At 42.3% G+C, this 16,742-nt stretch overlaps 1 protein-coding gene across 5 annotated transcripts in view; it reads right to left on the bottom strand.

Annotated features, from left to right (window-relative positions):
• LOC114047108 (ras-specific guanine nucleotide-releasing factor RalGPS1) overlaps nucleotides 1-16,742 on the bottom strand; it is a 490,091-nt gene that overhangs the window by 135,083 nt on the left and 338,266 nt on the right. For all 5 annotated transcript variants that reach the window (XM_027867848.1, XM_027867845.1, XM_027867844.1 and 2 more), the window contains exon 9: nucleotides 14,487-14,580. In XM_027867848.1, coding sequence (XP_027723649.1) covers nucleotides 14,487-14,580 — 94 coding nt within the window. The remainder of the gene's footprint in view (nucleotides 1-14,486; nucleotides 14,581-16,742) is intronic.

The raw sequence follows: 16,742 nt of genomic DNA, 5'->3' as shown, positions 1-16,742 counted from the left end.
AATGGAAGCCAATGCATCAGAGAACTCTAAGGTTACTCTGGAAGTACTGTCTCAGCTTATAAGAGCCATCTGTGCAGCTGTTAGAACAAGAAGTCATTTTGGGTGGGAGTGAGGGTGGGAGAAGGGGAAGCAGGGAGGTTCTTTCCAATGGCCCAATCACTCAATCTCAGTTATGTTCCAAGGAGTCAATTGGTCTTTCTTAGTTAGATACTTCTGTCAACTGTATGGGCATGAGGCTGTCGACAACAACCCTGTAGGATTTCTCAAGCAGACACCACAATCATTTCCCCTTAACACAGAGCCAGAGGAGCAGAGGCAGCCATCCAGGGCTCCTTAGGGTGGAAGAAGAAACTTTCCTTTGGCCTGGGACACCAAACCACACCCTTCCCTCCAGCCGAGCTCTAACAGCAACAAAGGATGCCAAGACCTTGCAAGCGCCTCACCTCTGGGCTTTCCGCTGGAAGGCCCCAGGTGACAGCATGGCCAGGTTTGGTTCAGAAACTCTATACACAAATTAGAGGGGAAAGGGAAAAGCAGGAGTCAGGAGAGCTCTCACCCTATAGTGAGAAAACTGTAGGTCAGCTGCATTTCAGGAAAAAGCTGCCTGCCTTCCTCCATCTGGCTCTAACTTTCTTTTCCAGTCTTATTTTTATTTCACTCCCTTTCTGTCATTCCATGTTCCAGTCAAATGGTTCTACCTATTCCCTACATTTTTCTTGCTATTACCCAACCTTGTGCCTTTTGACTAGCTATTCCCTTTCCTGGAAGGCTCTCCCTCCTTCTTCATCTTTGCCTGTTGAGATTCTACCTCCTCCACCAAAGAAGTTCCCTCCCTTGGCACATTTCCCTTGGGTATTCTGGATCCCTCCTTTCACTCCCTGTCTTTAATTATAACATATCTGTATAAATGTCATGTATGCCTATTAAAGTGAAGCTCCTCCAGGTCAGAGGCTATACCATTTTTCAGCTTTGCATCACCTAACACCAAACCCAGGGTATACAGTAGGGGCTTAATAAGTGTATATTGAATTGAAGGTGTAAATCATGAGTAAAGAGGATTTGGGGAAAATCTTATCTTATGACTCTAAAAGTTAGATCCGAAAGGGACCTTGGGGATCATCTCCTCTGCCTTCCCTCCTTTTATATTTCTCTAAGCCAGGTAAAGTAGGTAGCTCCATGAGAAAACTAGAAAAGAAACCAGCAGCACTTAGTCCTTATTGCTCCTCTTTTTGGAAGAGATGGGGTTGCAAGGGAGGGCTACCTCACAACACTCCTCAAGTGTTCCCCTATCCTGGGAACCCCCTCTCCTGGGACTTTTTCTATGACAGGGCTAGGATGCATACAGATCCCATGGGCACACACATCGTCCTGTGCAGAGGCTCCTCCATCTGAAGCTGCTGGGACTTTTTCCAGGCTCTGGGGATTGCCAGTGTTCCCTGCAGGCTTCTCACATTTCTCATCCTTTCCTACTCGGTTGCAATGATAATGCCAGAAGCCATACATGATCTTCAACTACATTAGCAAAATGAGGTACAGGGCTGAAAGGCATTCACAAGTCCCATTTCTATAGCCTATCGAGGTTTGTGAAGCACTGTCTTCACCACAACCTTGTGGGGTTAGATAGCAAAGTATCACCACCCCCATTTTATAAATAAGGAAATTGAAGCATAGAGTAGAGGAGAAGTGCCTTAACTAGGGTCATCTAGCTGGTAAGAATTAGGAGCTGGGATTTGAAGCAAGGTCACCTGGCTTCACACCCAGGGATCTTTTCACTACTTATGTGGTCTCACGCTATCCCCAGGAGTGGCCTTGATCTACAGATCTAAATCCAGATTCCTATGGTGGCTTCCAGGGCCCTTTATAATCTGGCCCCCGCTACAGACTCATCTCCCACCGCTCCTCGTGGCGGTCCTTTCCTGCCTCTTTATTAAGTGTCCTCCTTAATGTTCCTAAAAACCTCTGTGCCCTCTTGGGTCCTCCTTCTAATGCAATCCATTTCTTAAAGATCTTAGCTTTAAAAGGCCAAGATCTTCTACTGTATCCAAAGCCATCTCCAGTTGTCATGATCTATATCTTGCCACTGGACCCAGATGACTCCAAAGGAGAAAGTGAGGCTGGTGACTTTGCACAGCCTTCCATCACTTAAATCCAATTCATCTGCCTGTCACGGCATCCTCTCCCTGATATCATGGTCCATCTTTGAGAATGAAAGACAAACAACAACCTTGGTGAGTAGCAGTAGGAGCTGCCCCACTGGGACTCAACTGGAATGGGGCAATTGAGCAACACAGCTCTTCCTTCCTTCCTTTCTTTTTTTCTTTCTTTCTTTCTCTCTGTCTGCACAAGGTATCATATCCTTACCAGTGGGTGCTCTGCCCAAAGGAATATAAATTTTGATAGATGAAACCTAGCAAGACATCTTGGGGTTTAGGGCTAGGTTTTTTTTCTTCAGGACCACACCTTAAACCCAAATCACTCTGGCTCTCATTGATTGGCTAACAATAGGTCCCAGGTCAAGCCCCACTTGGTGATTGTTGGGCCCTCTTTGGTTCAGAGTGAATGCAAATAGCAATTGTTTCTGTTTTGGCCTGAAACCCTGAGGGTCTTCCCTTTCCAGATTGATTTTTTTTTTCTGACTAGGTAAAAGAGACCATTCTCTGCCTCATTTCTTACCTAGCCTTAATCACTGAATGAGTATTGCCTCAGTCAAACTGAGACCTGTTAAGGAACCTAGCTTAAAAAGGCCAGTCTCCCAATGCATCCAGGGCCATTTCTGGTTATCATGATCTGTATCTTGCCACTAGACCCAGATGGTCCGGAGGACAAAGTGAGGTTGGTGACTTTGCACAGCCTTCTCTGACTTAATTTCATGTCATGTCATGTCATCACCATGTAACCAGTAACAGCAATATCATTTTAAGAACAACTTTGAGCAACTAAGTCATTTTGACTACTAAAATATCTAAATTAACTACAAAGGACCTATGAAGGAAGATGCTATCTATATCTAGAGAAAGAACTTATAAACAGAAGTATGTATACTATGGTTTTACATATGTGTGTGTATACAGACATACACACATATTTGTGTCTAATGGTAGCCATCTCGAGGTGGGGGGAGGATAGAAAAAAAGGAAAAAAAGAAAGTTACATGATAACTTTATTATATATTCAAAAGGAATAACAAGTTATACATAATAGATTTGCAGTTCCACGTGTAATTATCTTTTTTCTCTATTCTACTATGTTATGGAAATGCTTATTTTATCTCAAGTTCAGAATAAAATCAATTTTAAAAAAGAGGGATTGGGAAAGGCTGCTTATAGGTGAGATTTTAGCTAGTACTTGAAGGAAGTCTAGGCATGGGGGACAGCTAGTGAAAATGCCTGGAGGTGGAAGATGGAATATTTGTCTGAGGACCAGCAAGGAGAGTAGTGTCACTGGATTGCATAGTACATGGAAAGAAACCATGGTATAAGAAAACTGGAAAGGTAGGGAAGGCAAGTTATAAAGGACTTTGGATGCCAAACAGAGCATTTAATATTTGATCCTGAAGGTGACAGAGAGTCTCTGGAGTTTGCTGAATGTGTGTGTGTGTGTGTGTGTGTGTGTGTGTGTGTGTGTGTGTGTGTGTGCGTGTGTGTGTATGTGTGTACATGACATAGTCAGACATGTACTTTAGGACAATCATTTTGATAGCTACATGGTGGATGGACAGCAGCGGGGAAAGATTTATGGTGGGGAAACCAACTAGCAGGCTGTTGTAGTCCAGGTATGAGGAGATGGTGGCAGTGTTAGAGGATACGGTAGTGGACCCAGTCAGTATAGTTGCATGATTTTCTCCCGCTTTGTTCAGCTTCACATGTGTAGGAGTAAAAAGAGCAGATGGTGGGAGGTATCTATGGCTGAGGCTTGGCAGAGCAAGATTGGCCATATGGTACGGGCACAAGCGACTATACTCAAGAGAAGTATAGAGTTGAACTAGTTGCCCAAGGGGACAAGATGGAAAGGGGAGGAGAGTGTAGCCAGTGCAGGGGTGATAGCCTTTGAGACAGATGAGGGGTTGAGGGCTTGGAGGTCATGGTGTTGATAAAGAACTGGATTTGGAGTTGCAAGGCAAAGGTAGAGCTGGAATAATATTGTATAATGTGCTACAGTTTTCAAAGCACCTTCCTCGAAACAACCCTAAGTTAGGTAGTATGCTATTGTATATTATGCCCAGTTTGCCAATGAAGCTCAGAGAGATTAAATGACTTGCTGAAAACTACATGACTAAGTTGCCACACAGAGGCATTGTGATGGTGCAATGGAGAGAGTGCTGGGCCTGGAGTCTGCAAGACCTGAATTCAAGTTCCGCTTTAAACACTTACTAGCTGTGTGACCCTATGCAAGTCACTTAACCTCTGATCAGCTCAATTTCCTGAACTCTAAAATGAAGATAATAATAGTACCTACTTCCCAGAGCTATTGTGAGGATCAAATGATTTAATATTTGTAAAGTGCTTAGCACAGTGCCTGACACATAGTAGGTGCTTAATAAATACTTATTCCCTTCCCTTTACCTTCCCACTAGTTAAATGGTAAAGCTGGGGCTTGGACTCAATTCTTGTACCCCTTACATCCCCAAATCAGGAACTCTTATGCTATACTGGTTGTTGTCCTTCATTCTCAAAATGACATCAATGTGTTGGTGGTATAGTGGTGAGCATAGCTGCCTTCCAAGCAGTTGATCCAGTTTCTAGCCAACATGCTGTACCATGTCTGCTTTCAAAGCACTTGGGATGACCTGTATCACTCATGTTGACCCTTATCCTTAATTCTACCTTGCACTGCTATTTACCTGTTTTCTGTAAATATGTCCTGTCTCCCTAGTCAGGTTATAAATCCCACACAGTCAGTGACCATATCTCTAGCCCTGAAGGTAGTGACTGTGAGAGGAAAATGAATGGATGGTGACACCACTAGCTACATGCTCTGAAGACACTGTGTTCATGGCCGCAGTCTTCACTCACATCTTCCTTCTCTCATACCCCTCTACATATACTTCCAAGTCCATACTGTTCTTTCACCCCCATTGCTCAGGAAGCCCACCCCCCTCGAGGTTCACTCCATTCACCTTTAACAAGTGATCCAAATTCTAATCCTAATCATCTACTAGCTCCAGATCGTTCCCTCCATCATTCTCAATGAATTCAGCATTGGGTTGGCCATCTTCCTCTCCACCCCAAAGTCTGTCCTTATACTTGAGGATGCAAATTTACACATTGATGTCCCCTTGAACATCATCAAATTCAACTTCCATAACCTCTGTCTTCAGTCCATACACAGGAGTGGTCATATCCTTGAGCTGACCATTACCAGTAATATATAGAGCCTTAAAGTTTGAAAACATTTTTATTATTTCATTTGATCCTCTCAACAACCCTGGGAGGTAGGTACTACTATTATCCCTATTTTACAGATGAAGAAACTGAGGCAAACAGAAGTTAACTGACTTGCCCGGGGTCACACAGATAGTAAGTGTCTGAGGGCAGATTCAAATTGTAGACCCAGTGCTCTATCCACTGAGCTACCTAGCTGCCATGACTGACTCTTGCAGTATCCATGGCAGCCATTCCAAACCTTTGTGTCTCTCCTAAAACCTCCTATACTACTTCTTCCCTCCCTCTCTCAGCAGAGAACCTGCTTTACTAAGAAAACAGAGGTCATTTTTCATGTGTCCTTTCTCCAAATCCACATCTGGAAATTCCTTTTTTTCACTTCTCCTCCATTTCCCTCAATATTCCAGTCTCTGATTAAGAGGTGGCCCTTCTCCTAGCCAAGTTCAACCCTTCTCCTTGTGCCCTGAGTCTTCTTCCCTCTAGAATCCTTCACGAGTTTGTCAATTCAATTCAGTTTAATTTTTCAATAAAAATTTTATTAAGTGCCTGCTCTGGGCAAGACCCTCTCTACTTGGTGCTGGGGACTTAAAGCATGCATGTGTGGGGAGAGTCTCTGCCTTCAAAGAGCTTACATTCTCCTAATGATTTGCTGGGACCTGATGAGGAAACTCCCTCTACCACTGGAGGTCACACCTTCTCTGCCATACACAGTTTCAGAGAGTCGCTTAGAGCACAGGCTAAGTGACTTGCTCAAGATCATACAACTAGTGATGTGTCAGAAACAGGACTCGAACCCAGGTCTTCCTGGTTCTATGGCCAGGGAGACAAACCATGGGATAGGAGTGAGAGATGGTATGGAAGCAGAATGAATAATTCAGGATATGGTAGTGGTGGTGGAGGGAGCAGGGAAGGAGGAGCCAGGGAAAGGTAAGATTCTCTGGGTATTTGAAGGGTTGTCACCTGGAAGGATCAGATTTAATCTATGTGGCACCAGGAGGCTGAACTTCCACAACAGAGATGCAAATAGGGCCTTAAAGAATCAGAGCTATTAAAAAATGGAATGAGCTTTCTTGGGAGGTAGTCTTCCTGTCACTGGTAGTCTTCAAAAAAAAAGACTTAATCTCTACTTGTTAAGTGTATTACTAGGGGTATTCTTTTTAGCTATGGGTCAGACTATACGTCCACTGAGGTCCCTTTTTTCCAACTCTGAAATTTCGTGATCCTGTCCCTTCCAACTGTGAGATTCTACTGGCATTTGGTCTGCTTTAACTTAACAGGTTCCACATGATGGATCCTCAAAGCCAGGACAACTCCCATTTCTATAGCACTTTAGGGCATACTCAATGCTTTCTCACCATAGGTGAGGGAGGTAGACATGACATTATTCCCATTCGACAGAGAAGAAAACTGCAGCCCAGAGAGGTTGTGACTTGCTTATTATGGTCACCTCTTTATAAAGCATCAGAGGTAAGCTTGGAACCTGAATGTCCTGACTCAAGTCAGCTGCTCTTTCACTTTACCTTTTATTGCCTGGACATCTCCTAATATTCCACTGTGATGCCCCTGCCCCCACCACCCCCACAAAAACTGTCCCCAAGCTGGGGAAGGAGCCATGGACTGAGCCTGCTCTGTCATCTACATTAATGCCCCTTTGCAGGAAGCACCAGTACTTGGGGTGAAATACGAGGCTGGGGGGTTTCGTTGCAGGGAGCCACAAGAAGCTGCCTCTGTTCTGTGCACCAGAAGGCCCCACCCTGTTCTTTCCACACAGAACTTTGATTTTTCCCCTCTTTCCTTGCAATCAAACTCCCCAAAACACAGACTCAGTAAGCTGTGGGGAAGAAAATGAATGTGTCCTCGGTGGGTGGGTTTCCCACATTAAACAAAACAAAAATCCCTCATGAAAATACAGGCAAACATTATTGTTCAGAATCAACGCTTGGGATTTTTAAACATCCTTCAACATTTAAATAGTAGTGACTCATGGTTTGCAATATATCCAAGGATTAGCTCATGGTAAAAAGTATTTATAGACCATTTTTCCTTCTTTTCTTTGAAAGGATATTAGAGCTAATGAAAAACTACTGTCCATGGAACCTTAACATTGTCACACGAATGGAATATCTAATCCAAGAATGTAACTGGGGAACATTTGCACAGTGGGGTGCCCTTTACAGGAATAGTAAATGCCTTTTTTTTTGGTCAAACTAACTTGCTCAGTGGTAGTTATGACTGCTGTAATCAACCAGGGCTGTCTGGGGTACACTGTATGTGAAATTCTCTCTGAGGGGAAATAATTGCCAGGTATACACTTGGCCAGTATCATCCTCATACCAACTTCATGGAGTCCCAGAACATTACAGAGTTACCTTAATGGAATCTATAATCATTCATGAGAATTCAACCTAGCTATTCACATATTATCAGACAGCAACTGTTTTCTGTTCTGGCTAGAAACTCCAAGAGTCTTCCCCTCCCAGACTGGTTCTCTAGTGATGGCAAACTAGGCCATTTTATGCCTCAGTTCTTATTTAGCCCTTAATCACTGAATGGGTGTTGCCTCGGACAAACTGAGACCTGGGAAAGACCTTAGTTTAAAAAAGCCAAGGTCTCCCACTGCATCCTGGGCCATCTCCAGTTGTCTTGACTTTCGTTCTGCCACTGGACTCTGATGACTCTGGAGGAGAGAGCGAGGTTGATGACTTTGTGCAGCTCTGCCTCCCTCAAATCCAATTCACGCAGAAGTCAAGACATCACCCTCGTGATGTCATTGGTCCTCTTTGAGAATGAAGGACAAACAACAATAACAACAAATGTTACACTGTATGGCTAGAAGGACAGTGCATTGAGTCAGTCCAGCGATGGACTGGTAGATGATGAGCTATGCTTAAAATTACAAAGGATAATAATAATAGTAATAATAATAATAATAACAACAATAATAATGATAGTTGATGCTAATATAATGCATCAAAGTTTACAGAGCCCTTTACATACATGATTTTTTTTGGTCCTCATAAGAGGACCCCTGTAAGATGGATATAATAGGAATTACACCCATTTTGCAGATGAGGAAAATAAGGCTCAGAGCAGTTAAATGGCTCGCCCTCAGTAACACAGGCAGCAACTGTCAGAATTGTGATTTGAACCCAAGTCTCCCTGACTTTGAACGTAGCATTGTATGCTCTGTAAGCACAAGACTTAACCTTCCTGGAGCACAGCTTGTCTGCAGAATGAAGGATATGTACTAGTCAGTCTCTAGGGCTGCTTCTTCACACTCAAAGTCCTATAGGAGTCTTTGAAGAGCAAACAGGGGTGGGGGTGGGGGGGAGGAGAAAGCAGTTCATAATCACTCTCTGTATTTGAAAGGCAATTATAAGGGACTAGATTTGTTCTGCTTGGCCCCAGAAGACAGAAATAGGAGCAATGAGAGGAAATTATAGGGTTATAGATTTTGGCTCGGCATAAGGGAAAAAAACCCCTCACGATAAATGATGTCTACCAGTACAATGGGCCCCTCCAAAGACTCCGCAAGCGGTTTTCAGGCAGAGGCTGCAAGTTGTCAGGGATATTGTAAAGGGGATTTATATTTGGGTCCATGTTGGGCCATATGAGCTCCGAGAGCTCTTCCAACCAACTCTGAGGTTTAGTACCTTAGAAATCCAGCTTAATGCCTCATTTTATAGATGAAGAAACAGACCCCGAGAGGTAAATCCAAGGTCGTTGCCATTTATTAGCTGTCTGACCTCAAGGAAATCACTTTCCCATCTAAGACTTCTGCTTTCTCATTTGTAAAATTAAGAAGCTGGACCTGATGATGTTCAAGGCTCTTTCTAGATCCAGCAAACTACACATGACTCAGTTATATTTCATTGGGAACCAAATCGAGCCCATGAACAACTCACTTGCCCCAAAGACCCGAACAGGAGATACAAAAGGTGTTATCCTGGATGTCAGATCACAGATTTAGAGCCTAGGGGACCCGAGCGGTCCACCAGCGCTTCTTAAACTGTGGGTCTCGAGCCCATATGGGTGGCTGAAGGGGTTGAAATGGAAAAAAGTTTAAGAAGCCCTGACTAGACTACCTTTCTAATTTTACAGATGAGGCAACTGAGTCCCAGAGAGGTTAACTAACTTGCTCAAGGTCATACCAATAATAAATAGCAGAGCTGGGATTTGAACTCAGGCCCCAACTCCAAATCCAGTGTGCTTTTCCTTTGCCCCTTGCTCTCTTAGCTCAGGCACACACAGACTTGAGGCTCATTCTTCAGGGTTGCCTCAGGCAAAACTCTTATCCAAAAGTATTTTTGCCTCAGAGCTGCGAATGTAGGAATCATCTATTAAGAACTAATTTGGAGCCCCCTGGGAGAGCCTGGGCCTATTACTCTTATGTGTCTCTCTTCCTCACATACCCAGCCTGAGACCCCACTACAGGCTGGTTCCATGGACTCACTGCATTATTCCCTGTGCAACTTCAGGGACATCAGTTCCACTTCCTAGACCTCAGTTTCCTTTTCTGTAACCTAGGGATGCTGGACTTGCTGATCTTCAAGTGACCTTTTAGCTTTACTGTTCTTTGTTTTCAGGTCAGCTGCAGCTCTAATACCCCTTGATTCTCCTCCCATGCTTCTATCAAAAACAATTAAAGAGCAAGAAGCAACCCTAGCCCTTAATCAAACTGAACAAGGGCCACTTGGATTCCAACCAATCCAACCTGGGGCAGAGATCACACATGGAAAATTTCATGTGAAAAGGAAAGTTCTTATGAGTGTTCAGAGTAACTAAAAATTGGGAGCTACCACAAAACTGTTTTGCAAGCCAATTTGCAACCTCAGTTTGCTACCACAACTATCTCACACACATACTACACATGTTTATTCATGTGCATAAATATATGCCCTCACACTCTCACATGCACATGTACCCTCATTCTCTCTTTCTCTCTCTCTCTCTCTCTCTCTCTCTCTCTCTCTCTCTCTCTCTCTCTCTCTCTCTCTCCCCCTCTGTCTCTTTCTCTCTCACACACACCCCCCTCAGGTTTTCACCCTCTCACATGAACCCTCACATTCTCATAACACACACACATATACTCTCATATTTTCACACACATGTCCTTATAGTTTCACACACATACATCCACACACACGCTCTCACGTTGCCGCGAACCTACACTTTAACACTGTCATACATATCTACGTACTCACAGTCACATACATCCTCATACTAACACTATATGAACCTTGTTTTTTTGTTACCATATGAATTTTGTGGACAAAAATATTCCAACAAGCTTCACAGCTTGCATTCAGAATCCAGGAAAATAAATTAACTAGGATTTGGAATGAAATAATGTCTCTCTGGCTCTGTCTTTACCAATGTGCCAGACAATGATTGAGGAGCAATTATAATTGAATTCAATTTGAGCCAACTAATATTTATTAAGTATCTAAAATATATAATGCACTGGGCTAAGTACTGGGAACCCAAAGACAGTCCTGGTTTTAATAAGCTTACAATCTAATAAGAAAAAGAAATTCTAAAGGGGAAGAGGATCAAATATGCGTGCAAATGACTATCATTTAAGGAAAGGTGAGATAAGCACCAAGAAGAGGCAAAGTGCTGGTACAAATGAGAGGTTCCTCTTACCTGAGGGAGGTACAATTGGAATTTGAGGGAAAACTTCCTGAAGGGGGAAGCAGCTATGCTGTGCCTTCCAGGGAGCAAAGTAATTCAATGGATGGGTATGGGGGGAAGTGTGAGGTAGGAGCAAAGGTATGGAGGTAAGAGATGGAAGAACAAGAGTGAAAGACACAGCAAAGTCCAGCTTGACAAAATACAGACTATATGAAGGGGAACAGTATGAGATAAGGCTGGATAGATAGACTGAGCGACATTATGGAATGCCTTGAACGCCGGAGTGAGGAGTTCACGTTTTATTCAGCACGTACTAGGGTGTCTTTGAAGATTTTAAGTTATTTAAGATCTGTGCCCTTAGAATTAGGATGTTAGACCAATGATAAAAGGTTAAATTATTGGTCCTTCTGTTCACAAATAAATTTTTAGAAAAGGGCACTTACCACTATAAAATGCAAAGTAAGATAAGGTTGATTTTTGTGTGCAGTTGGGAAATTAGCCTCATTATTTTATAATCACATCTTGCAAAGAGATTGCAGACCCTGTAAAATATCAGGGCTATTTGAATGTTATTTAGATTAATGGAATGAGAAAAAGGTTGCAGTTGACAGGAACTGTTTCTCTCCTGGAAGCAATCTTGTTAGGACAGTTAGATTAGGGAATTTTTAATATGTTAGAGGTTTTAGTAGAAAGAATAGTTGTCCTGGAGTCAGAGAATGTGGTTTCAAATTCTAGCTCTGATACTGATTAGCTGTATGACTTTGAGCAAATCACTTTATGGACCCTCAGCTTTTTAAAAAATATATATCTATAAAATGGGGTCATAATATTCATGAAGGGGGCAAGACAATTCTGGTTACTAGGGAAAGTACGGTAAAGGTCACCAGCTACTCCAACTCCATCCAGTCTTTCTTTCAGTCTTGTTCCCCAAGCTGATTTCAATGGCAAACAGGGGCATTATGGGGATTGAAAAGGGCCCCCCAATCCTAGCCTCACCTAGCTTCTTTGTAGTTTTGATAAGTGGAATTCCTAGGATGACTTGAAGGGGAGCTAGTTTAGGAAATTATTGGGCATTTCTTGTCCTTATTCTCCCATGGTTGTTCACAGGGGATTCAGCCTATGTGCTAGTGTCATTTTAGATTTTTAAAGATTACGTGGACATCACTGGCACAAACAAACTGTTGTAATACGATGCAAAGAGCACTGGCTCAAAAGTCAGAGGACCCTGGTTCACATCCCATTTTTAACATTTATTGCCTGTATGTCCTTAGGTAAATCTTTTAACCTCCCTAGGCTTTAGCTTCCACATCTTTAAACAAGGGGGTTGGAGTCCACGGCCTCCAAAGTCCTTCCCAGATCTCGAGTTGTCATCTCATCACCTATTACCTCCTGCTTTTACTATATGACCAGCCCTCCTCCTGTTCCAGTTGGGCTTCTTTTTTTATAATATGTCTTCTGGCACCCAGTTTTTTGCTGGTAATGTGTTACCCCATACCATGCATCTCTCCATTGCCTTTGGAGTAGCGATCTGCAACTGTAACTCTTGGGAGACAGTTACTCCATGGTTCACAGTCACATTGCATTACAGGAGGAGAATATTGGTATTAAAAAGATGGTCCTTTAATTCAGGAAGAAGTTTAAACTATTTAAAATAAAAGCATGCACAATTTCTCAAATGCAATCTGGTATATTTTCTTCCTCTTATTTAATTCCAGGCCCAGTTCATCATCCATTTTCAACATCTAGCCAAGATCTATGTACCGATTGAGCAGCCCTATGGACTACCCATCCAACTGTGTACCATAGTTCATTATTATAGTTTTTTGTTGTAGTTTTGTTGAAAGCAAGAAGCCTTTGTGTGTGTGTGTGTGTATGTGTGTGTGCACATGTGTGTGCATGTGTGTGTGTGTGTGGTGGTAGGAAGGGTGGGGTGAGAGAAGGTAGAGAAAGTGCATTTTAACTCGCACAAGGAAAGACAATCACATAGAGAGGCATATTCCATATTAACAACTCATGTACACTACTTTAACATTTGCAAAGCCCTGACCTTACTGCTGTGATCTATTGTGAGGTAGGTATGACAAATATCATTATCTCCATTTAATACATAAGGAAACTGAGGCTCAAAGGGGATAAGTGATTTTTCCAGGCTTATACAACTAGCAAATGCCAGAGCTGGAATTCGAACCCAGGTGTTCTACTACACCATGCTGCTTCTCATTATAACATAGAACAGTCTAACAAGTAGAGCTACACATCAGTGGAATGGGCTAACCCTCAAGGTAATGAGTTTCCCATCACTTCAAGTGTCCAAGTAGAAACTATTAAGAATTTTGTAGGGAGGAATTCGTGTAGTGGGCAGGAGATTTTCCTTGCTTTAAGGATATTCCCAGCTCTGAAACTCTATAGTTACAGGACTTCTTAGCCACACATGACATCAGCAAGAACTCTCAGTTTCTTTTCTTTTCATGGAGCTAAGCAAGATTGAATTGAGAAGAGCCACCTTTTTCTCTTTGCTGTTTATCTGGCTCCTCCCCCCTTTCTTTTATTCCTCTTCTGATCTCATTCCTATCCAGCTTTTCTTTTCTTTCCCTAACTCACTTTTTCTCTTTATTAACTTAAACACTTACTTTTCAAAGCCCATCTCCCCCCTTATGCACTACTTCTTCTAATGGTTCAGCAAAGTATATAGAGTTCACTAGGTTAGCAATCCTATTATTGTAAATCCCAGACAACAGAGAACCCTTGAAGTGTCATCCAATGAGGCATCTCAACATATCTTACCCAGTGAGAAGACCCAAGATATATCACAAAATGAGACAAACTAAGGTTTCTTAGCCAATGAGATATCTAGTACCGTGTCAACCAATGAAAGGACTTGAGACACGTCACAAAAGAGACAGTTCGAGACACAGAACAGAATAAACATGTAGTTTTATAACATTGGATGATGCAAGGCATGTTAGCCAATGAATATCTCAAATCATGTCACTCAATGAGAAATCACAAGGTGTCACCCAATGAGATATCCTCAAGTATGTATCCCTAATACTCAAGATGGACATTTTGAGTCAAGTCACTCAATGAAACAAAGGTATGCCTGTCACTCAATAAGATATCTTAAGTTGTTACCCAGTTAGACATTTTGAAGTGGGTCTTCAAATCCTGAGCGATATCATCCGATGAGATCAATATAGTAAACCCTCCCCCCACCTCAAACCTCAAATCATAAAAAAATTATTTGATGACAAAATCAACCAAATAGGGTGGTTTAGAGTGTTTACTTTCCATCTTTTCAGACTTGCTAGACTATAAATATGGTTGCTTATTTGGGGGTCCCTTGGCTCGAAGCTACCCCAGAGTAAGAACTGAGGGAAATTTTAGATTGCAGCGGAGCCTCTCCAATCCTAGATAGCCATCACCCTGGCACAAAGATCCAAGCTGACCATCTCCTATCCGAGTCTGACTTACTTGTAATTGTCATCTTCAACAAACTTCTGAAGCTCCTCAATGTAGCGAACAGACTTCAAATACTTTTGCACATGTGGTAATGTTATGAGGTGATCTGTAAAAATCAGAGAAAACATTCATTTCAAAAACAAAATTTGACTCAATTCATCAAGCAAGTAGTATCTATTGTGAACAATGCTCTATGAAAGCTACTGTAGAGACATAAAGAAAAAGAATGACACAATCCCTGCCCTCAAGGAGATTACTATCTGAGTGAAGAACATGTATAAAAGTAATCATGGCACATGGGAGAAGTGTGCAAAGAAGAGGTATAGGCAAAATCCTATCAGAAATTGGAGGAGAGACAATTTTCATATGGGATGGTGGAGAGCTAAAGAGGAAGGTTAGGGAGGAAGGTTGGTTTCATGTGGAAGTAGTATCTGAGTAGGGGCTTGAAGGAAGAGAAGGACTTCATAGTGAAGAGAAGGATTCATAGTGGGGAGTGGGGTAGTAATAGTGGTGGAAGTCGTTACGGCATGGAGAGGAAAAAGGCCAGAATAATAATGAAAGATGTAGAGTAATCCATTTGGTTGCTCCTAACTGCACTTCACGTCTCCAGTCTATTTCCTCTATAGTCTGTCTTCCTAGTCTGATATGTACAGCACAATCAGGGAAGTAACATGGGATAAAGTTGGTTTGAGCCAGATTGTGACAGACATTGAATGCCAGGATCAGGAATTTCAACTTTATATGGTAGAGAATGGGAAACCACGGTTTCTGAGGGGAGGAGGGACACATACAATACAATAGGAAAACTACTTTGGAAGAAGTGTGGAGGGTTGGCTATAGAGGGAATAGACTGGACAAATGAAGTCCAATTAGGAAGTTCTTATAATAGTCCAGGAAGAAGAGATGAGGACCTGAACTAGTGTGATAACAATATGAATGGGGAATAGATGATGGATGCAGGAGAAATTTCAGAGATGGAAACAACAGAATTTGGCAGTTGATTGGTCGGGGGTTGGGAGAGGAAGAGGAAAGAGTCAAGGATGATTCTGAGGTCTTCATGGAATGCCTGGGAGGATGGAATGTCATCACCAAAAACAGAAAATATGGCAGTGGTGTGGAGTAGAGGGAAAATGAGAAAGAAGGAGTTCATTTGCAGTTACGTTGAGTCAGAGGTAGCAGCTATAGGTGTTTACCTGTCAGCATGCTCTTAACTCTTTTCCCTTCCATTTTTTGGCATCTTTGGTATCAAAAGGAAAGCCATGCAAAATCTCCATTTTAGGAAAAAAGTATCTCTTATTAGCCTAAGACGTCTCTTCTACTTCTCCCCACTGGACACAGTCACCCTATCCTGAGGCAATTAGTATTTCTATAGAGCTCCAAGTTCTAGGTGATCCAAGTTCCATATTTTTCAACAGAAACAAGAGGTCAGGACTCACCCACCAATGGGTCAACCACAGAAGAATCAGGAGATTTCTCTACCTATGATATCATCTTGGTATGGTACCCCAAATGCTGCTGGTGTACTTAAGACCAGGGCCCCAGCAGCGATTCACAGAATACAAGAATCTCAGAGCTGTAAGGGGCCCCAGAGGTCATATAATCCAATTTACCCCTAAACAGAGATCCCTGCTCTAGTATCTCCAACAAGTGGTCATCAGTCTGCTTGAAGATCCCAGTGATGGGGAGCCTGTTACCTCCTGAGATAGTTTATGTCACTTTTGGATAGTTTTTATTGCTGGGAAGTTTTTCCTTAGTGAAATTAAAATCTATATCTCTATATCATTGCCCACAATTCTGCTCTCTTGTGCCTGGAAGAGTGATTCTGGTCCTTCTTCCATATGACAATTCAAATACTTAAAAGACAATGATCGGGGGCAGCTAGGTGGTGCAGTGAATAGAGCACCGGCCCTGAAGTCAGGAGGACCTGAGTTCAAATTCAGCCTCAAACCAAACACTTGCCACTTGCTAGCTGTGTGATCCTGGGCAAGTCACTTAACCCCAATTGCCTTAAAAAAAAAAGGGAAAAAAAAAGACAATGATCATATCACTCCTAAGCTTTCTCTTAGTGAATAGTGAATGGGCAATTTCAATGTTAAAGGGAACTTCTGGCCAAGGAAACACCTTTTTACAATGTAGGCCAGCACCTTCTCTACAACTTACAATCTTAGATTATGAATATTTATTACAGTTTTTTTTCATGATGGCAGCAGAGTTGGGTGGGTAAGAGACAAAATAAATGTTTATGAATTTTAAAAATTAAATTAAATT

The sequence above is a fragment of the Vombatus ursinus genome, unplaced genomic scaffold, assembly GCF_900497805.2.
Source record: "Vombatus ursinus unplaced genomic scaffold, bare-nosed wombat genome assembly UNPS02014786.1, whole genome shotgun sequence".
Taxonomy (NCBI): domain Eukaryota; kingdom Metazoa; phylum Chordata; class Mammalia; order Diprotodontia; family Vombatidae; genus Vombatus; species Vombatus ursinus.
The sequence above is the reverse complement of the archived record's forward strand: the minus strand, read 5'-3'. Positions and strand labels throughout refer to the sequence as shown.